The sequence below is a fragment of the Arachis stenosperma genome, chromosome 9 (assembly GCF_014773155.1).
Source record: "Arachis stenosperma cultivar V10309 chromosome 9, arast.V10309.gnm1.PFL2, whole genome shotgun sequence".
In the NCBI taxonomy this organism is placed as follows: domain Eukaryota; kingdom Viridiplantae; phylum Streptophyta; class Magnoliopsida; order Fabales; family Fabaceae; genus Arachis; species Arachis stenosperma.
Genome location: NC_080385.1, coordinates 150,529,111 through 150,536,554, shown reverse-complemented (window position 1 = coordinate 150,536,554; position 7,444 = coordinate 150,529,111). Strand labels below are relative to the sequence as shown.

Here is a 7,444-nt window from a genome sequence, read left to right as displayed (position 1 = left end):
TGACATTTCATCCTTTTAAGTCTTTTAAGAACGTCATTGATCTTGATCATATAAAAAAAACAGTTAGTTTTTGAAATAACTAACAAAATATTTATAAAATCTTTCTAACATTAACAAACAATGTTTTCTAAAGTTGAAACACTATATTATAAATTTTGATAGATTAATGAAATTAATTTAAAAATAAAAACATATAAAAATATAACATCTTTTGTATTTGTTCAATGATTCTAAACTTTCATTTAATTTTAAAATTGGCAAGTTTGAAAGAACCTTTAACATTGTCCACACAATTAAAAGAACAACTATATTACATATATATAAAAAATCATAATTTTAAAAAATTTATATTCCTACAATATTATTACGGATAAAAATATTAGTCAATACTAAATTGACTACATATATAAAATACATATTAAAATACAAAAATATATATATTAAAAGTAAGTTAATTATCAATATATTTATACAAAAATATATGATAACTAATTTGATACTTAATTCTTAATGTGCATAATATTTCTACTAACAGAATCTTTGAAAATTTAAATAATTACACAACACTTCTTATTTTTTTTTCCTCTTAAACATGTCATAATTCATTTTAAAATAACAACTCAAATTACAGACAATTTATTTTAAGTGAATCAAGACAATTATTGGTAACAAAATTTATTTGAAGAATGCTAGGAAACCATCAGAATTTTTGTTTTTATTCATCAATTAACCATTAAAAATATGTTGTTGAATTACTAAACTAAAAGAATTATTAAACAATAAATTTGATGGTCTTGAACATTTTTCAATTTATTTTTCGTTTTTTTTTCGTTATAGAAAAATTATTGTGTCGAATTTCAAACATCTAAAGAAGTTACAAAAATTGCACAAGCCTGTTGCTTGGATCCAAGTCTCTTGTAAATACAATCTCAATAAGCTACTGAATTCATTAGAAATTCTTTGAAAATGAAAAATGGCTAGACAAGTCTTAATTGCAACATCGTGTATTCCTAATACCATCAACTTCTATGCACTTGATTCCAGGCAACTCTCGGTTGATAAAGTCTCCAATATGTCATAGTGGCCATACCCATGAAACAACACATTAATACACATGTCCTTCTCATTCCTGTATTCTTCCCCATATTTTGCTATGTTTACCAAACTAAGAGAGCTTGTGTCCCTCATGAAGACTGAGATAGGTGTCCTATTATTTATGCAGAGTGTATTAGACACAAATGTTCGAAATAAACAGAAATCATATTCACTGAATCCTAGCAGTAGCATTAGAACAATAAATTTTATATCCATCTACAGATAAACACATCTGCCTTTTTTGTATCATATTTCAAAATAATTGTGGTTTGTTCTGAGATTGATTCTAAAAGTTTGTGACTGATGAGACTTGGGTACTAAAAAGTTGTAAGAAACAAGGATCTTGATGATTCGTTGTAGTTTTCGAATTTCATTTTTTAACAATAAAAAATTCTTGTTAATGAAAGATAACTACTGTCTAGGCATGACATCAAGTGCAAATTAACCAAGCAAATAAGTAGAACCAACACAGAGAAATCAAATTCTATAAAAATTAATACTCACTTCAAAACATGAGAAGCCATCAACAACTCAGGTTCCCCGCCCCATACATAAGGCTGCTGAATTCTCTTTACATATGTATCAAAGTCCCCTTCTATAAACCTAAGGAAGCAACACAGGAATAATAAATAATAAAGTCATTGAAAACATAAACCAACAAATTCTTGTATATATATATTATATCATATCATATATGACAAATCCTACCATTCAGTTTCCTCGCGTCTCTTCATCAACTCTTCTACCACCTAAATAAAACAATGGCATAACGGTCTACCATGGTTACAGAGATCATTTTTAAAAAATAAGTGTACTAAAGCAAATAGAACTATCTTATCTGCATTTCAAACAGCAAGATCTTACCTGAGCTCTCAGTTCGTCGGCAAGTTCCCTTTGGCGCCTCTCGTCAGGTGCTGCTTCCCCATTTCTCAAACAAGCTCCATGAGCTATGGCTCTAAATAGACATCGACCATCAGCAAGCACGCCTATACCATTCATTGAGATAATTGATAAATGAATAGTTAAATAAATATAACAAAACATTCTTCAACTTACAACCTCATAAATACAATAAATAGAATAGCTCTTCATGTTGCTTGTATAAAGAGAACAAAGGGTTGTGGTTCAAGAGAACCAGTCTTAACGATTTTTAACAAAAGAAAAGAGTCTTAAATCATTGAAGGTTATACAGGGTTGCTTTGCATTTCTTTGAAGTTTTAACAAAAAAGCTCTAGCACAAACACAAACTAAAGGAAAAGAAACCCAAAACAAGCAACATAAAACAAATTTCCTTAAAACAAACAAATTAAAGAAAAGGAAATAAATCATTCATTAAAGACAAAAGTGGGGTTTTATTTTACATAAAGTGACCATCATTGTTAAAAGTTGCATCCTCCCAAATTAAAAGCATAGTTCATTTATTTACACATTACTCATGCAATCAAACACTTTTCATATTATATAATTAAAAACAACCATGCAACACAAAAAAATAACAACTATATCAGCCTATGAGCCTCTCATATATAATTAATCACTGTCTCTTGATGGAAAAAACAAAAGGTCATATATGAAATCAGGAAACAGAAAGAGGAAATTGAAATAAGAATGAACGAACCAGTGACTCTGTAATCAGAAGAGAGTCCATCCACCTTCACTCCCTGTCCCTCGGTATTCATGTCGCGATTAACCACAGTCGCAGTCGCCGGCGGCGTAGCCTCGAGATCGGCGACAGAGGAAACCGGTGGGGCAAGGCAAGCACAGACACCGAACAGGAGCCACGCCGAATCGGGACGGTGGAGCCACCTGGCAGGCCGCGCGTCCCACGCGACGTTCCAAGATCCCTCGCCCTTCAGCTCGTGGTCGTGGTGGTGCACCGCCACCACGCCGCGATGTCGGAGCTTCTTGCCACTTCCGGCTCCGCCACCACAAGGCATGATTGCATGCCATATCGAAGCCGCACCTCCGCCGCCGAAATCTCCGCCATGATTGCAGGCACTGGAGTGGTGTCTACGGGTGTCTGTTCGTCGGAGGAGTTGGGGGAAAAGCGGCGGAGCATGGAGGAGACGAGCGGAGGAGTGGTGGAGAGATGCATGAAGGATGGCGGCGGAGAGGATCCAAGGCTTGGGACGTGTGGCGCAGAGCACACCTCTGAGCATGGATTGTTGGCGGTTGAATGGTAGTGCGTAGTGTAGTAGTGGATGAATGATGATACTATCGTGTGCAGTGGCTTATCCTACGCACCCATGGTGGCGGTGAATGAATTGGAATTAGCGGGCAGAGAGGAGTTTTTGGTTGGTGAGAACAACAACGTGTATCTGTGTGTGACGGCGAAGCATGCTTTATTGGACACACGAGATTGAGGGAATATCAATAACAATAACAATAACAATAACAATGAGAAAAAGTAAAAGTGAAAGAAATAATAGAAAACAAAAAGGCAACCACTTTGGGGTTAGGTGGGGTCTGAGATTTTGAGGAATATTTCAAATGCTATTGTTGGAGCTAATTAACACATGCCTATTTGGCAACTAATTTTTTTTAATTTATTCATTGTTGTTATCAAATTATTTAGGATAGCTCATTAGAGAAATAACTACTATACTTTATTATAAACTAATTAAATGCAACATACAAAACTATTTTATATTCATTAATATATATCTATGCATCGTATAAGTACTACATCAGGTAAAATTATTAAATATAAAAATTTATGTGTAATTATCTTCCTATAGTAAAAAATTATTAGATATTTTAATATATTTAATTAAATTATTATTTAATACTTTTTAACTAATAATTTTATATAAATATGATTGTATGTAAATTTTTACCATTATAAAATTAAAGATGAGTACATAACAACGCTCTCTTTCAAAATATATTAAGGGTATAGTTTATTTATGATAATATCAAGACTTTTGCTATCAAGCTTCATATGAATAATTAAGTTTAATATCCTTTGTAAAGAAAATTAATATAAAGAATTATACTTTGGTATTAAACTTGAACGTATTGTAGTCACCAAAAAAAAAAAAAAAAACTTGAACGTATTGTTAGTAGATGAACACATGCGGCATAATTTGGTTTCCTTTTTCGAATTTGATTCTTATGCAAGCATTAGTAAATCTGAAAATTAAAAAAAAAAAAAAAGAAAATTTTGCTCCAGAGTCCGGAATCATCTAATCGCTAGCTTACCTATTCTGGTAGTTTTCGTTTTTTTTTTTTTTTTACTTTTTCTTTTGTCGAAGATAATTACGGCGAATAAAGGATATTCCTTTCTTTGTGCTGCTGTGTAGACTGTGATGGTCCCATCTTCATCCACAGTAGCGTGCATATCGTTTGGTCAATAAAACAATTGTAACCTATTAGAATGTGGCTCTTAACAAAGAATAAAATAATAATTTGGTCATCACAAAAAAATTGAGATAAAAAGAACTAATGTCTTACTTTTGTAGTTTATTTTGCTATTAGGTACTTTTTACTACTACACGCATCAATAATTTTGTTAAGAGTTTATTTTTAGTTGCTGTCTGACTGAATTCTTTAATTTGTGAGGAGGACAATTACATTATGCGAAAGGTTCCATTTCTCTTTAGAGATTTTATCCGCAACGTATCACATATATTTGCGTTATAAAGGAAACACCATGTCACAATTGTCACACGTTATATAACTTTATATTCTGGCACATATATAGAAGTTAAAACTATAGGGATTACAAAAGATTTCAGCCCGGAAATAGTGAACGTATATATATGGTAAAGATTTATGTGAATTATTTTTACGTAAAATTAATAGATAAATATTATTAGATGATTGAAATATTTAATTAAATTATTTAATTATTAATTTTATATAAAAAAATTACATAAATTTTTACATATATAAAAAAATATTATATAAATATAAAAAATTAATCATTAAATCAATCATATTTATATATAAATATATAATATATTTTTTTTATATATTTTAATGTGTATAATTTATATTCTAATATATATTATAAATGGATAATTTTGTTACTATAATAATAATAATAACAAAATCTTATCCTATTAAGTAAGATTGGTTATATATATTAAACAATATTATTGTATTTTATCATGTATTATGTTTATAGTGAAACTGATATTAAAATTAATCTATGATACATGGATGCTGTCATAGATATGGAATACGACACGATATGGGACACACGGATACATGAATTTGAAATTTTTATGATCCATTTTGTTCCGACAATATATATTATGCATAGCACAAAAGATTTATAAAATCAAACTACTTTTACAAAAAAATCGTAGATTGATAAAGTCTCTAACTAAAAAGACTAAGGTATCTGTAGATAAAAAATTAAATAATAAGATTCTTAGTTGTTATTTTTATATGAAAAAGTCTAATTTTATATTAATAATTAATTTTAATATTCGTTATCTAAAATTTAAAACAATTTAACGTGTATACTTTTACATTTAATTAAGTGTTAACTGTTAAATTTGTTGTACAAATAAAAAAAATTAATTTTTATACTTTCTATTTAAAAATAATATTTTTTCTCTCTATGTATATAAAATTATAATTAGATATTAGCATAAAAAAATTATACTGATAGTTATAAAATTAACTCAAAATTAATTTTTTTAAAACAATTAAATCTTGATTCTAACTTTTAATTATAACATTAGTATTCTCTCCAAATTATATGTAATAAATATTTGAAAAAAGAGAAATAAAAATATAAATTAAAAAGATAAGCGGTGAAAATTCAAAACTAAATAAAAAACTAAAAAATTATGTATATAAAAACAATAATAATAATATTTTTATTTAATTATATTATTTTGTTAATTTTGTTTTCTATAAAAGAGAAAGATAGAAAAAATAGAAAATGAGAGAAAAGAGAGAGAAAGATAAAGATGAAGAGTGAGAGTGAGAGTTTGTTAATTTTGGAAGAAAAAAATTTTATTTTAATTGTAAAAAAATATCGGATGACATATTTTGATTTGTCAAATTACTAATATAAAATATAAATTATATATAGAGTAAAAATAGTAGAGAGAAATAGAAAAATGGAGAGAGGTATATAAGAGAATTTAGTAAGGGAGTTTATTAATTTTGAAAAAAATATTTTTTCTCTCAATTTTAATAAGAGAGTGTCATGTGACACATTTGGTTATTAAATTAGATAGTAATATATGATACATAATATAGATATATTTCAATTCAAATTTTAATGCAATTAAAGAATGTCATGTTGCACATTTTGATTGTCAAATTAGTAATTAGTCATTGATAATGATATATAAAATAGATAGAATGGTTGAAGGAATGAGAGAAATAGAGAAAGAAAGAGGGAAGAGGGGAGAACTCTTTAATTTTGGAGGGAAAGAGATTTGATTTCAATTGTAATGAGGGAGTGACATGTGGCACAATTTGGTTGTAAAATTAGTAAATAGGAGTGAAGAATTCTTTAATTTTAGAGGAAAATATTTAATTTCAATTACAATGAGAGAGTGACATATGACACATTTTGGTTGTAAAATTAGTAAGAGGGAGAGTAAAATTCCTTAATTTTGGAGGAAAATATTTGATTCCAATTGCAATGAGAGAGTGACATATGACACATTTTGGTTGTAAAATTAGAAATATATAATAGATTTTAAATAAATTATCATGATATTTTGGTATTTTATTAATATTAAAATATAAATTAATTAATTATTTTTATTATTTATTTTTAATTATATAAAATATTTAAAGTATTTTTTATTTTAATAATTAATAATATATACTATTTTTAAACTCATTTCAAGAGTATATATTAAAAATAAGACTGAATATGCTGACACATCATGGTATTTAGGTGTGTCCAGAAATTTTTTTTTTATTGAAATAGGGTTGGACAAAGAAAAGTAAGAAAACACATCTTTCGGACAAGTGTCGATGAGTATCATATCTAAAATGTGTTTGATACGCAGATACGACAAATAAAAAAAATGTTCATACTTCATAGCTAAAAACAAAAGAAAAAAATTGTATTATTTACCATAAGATTTAAAGGATAATATTAGAGTACTAATTGAATTTATTATTTTTGGCTAACAATTAATTAATAATATTTAAAAATATTAATTAAAAATATATTATTAAACTATTAGAATAAAAGTATTGAACTATTGGCAAAAAAATACTAACCAATATAAAATAAAATTGTTGATCCTTGAATTTTCTTTTTCCATATGAAAATTGATAAAAATGCTAGGATGTTAGTTAAAAAGCATGGTAAGTTGTGATATCACAAAATCTTATTCCTGGGCAAAATTGCACGTTACTTGCACGA

The 7,444-nt window shown here is 27.8% G+C and overlaps 1 protein-coding gene across 1 annotated transcript; it reads right to left on the bottom strand.

Moving 5' to 3' along the window:
* Positions 1 to 771: 771 nt before the first annotated feature.
* Positions 772 to 3,503, bottom strand: LOC130947683 (uncharacterized). The gene is made up of 5 exons (XM_057876385.1): positions 2,714 to 3,503; positions 1,960 to 2,081; positions 1,804 to 1,844; positions 1,600 to 1,698; positions 772 to 1,207 (listed from the first exon to the last, which is right to left on the bottom strand). Exons 1-5 carry the CDS (start codon positions 3,252 to 3,254, stop codon positions 1,027 to 1,029), a joined length of 984 nt encoding a protein of 327 aa, XP_057732368.1. The 5' UTR covers positions 3,255 to 3,503; the 3' UTR covers positions 772 to 1,026.
* Between the last annotated feature and the right edge of the window lie 3,941 nt (positions 3,504 to 7,444).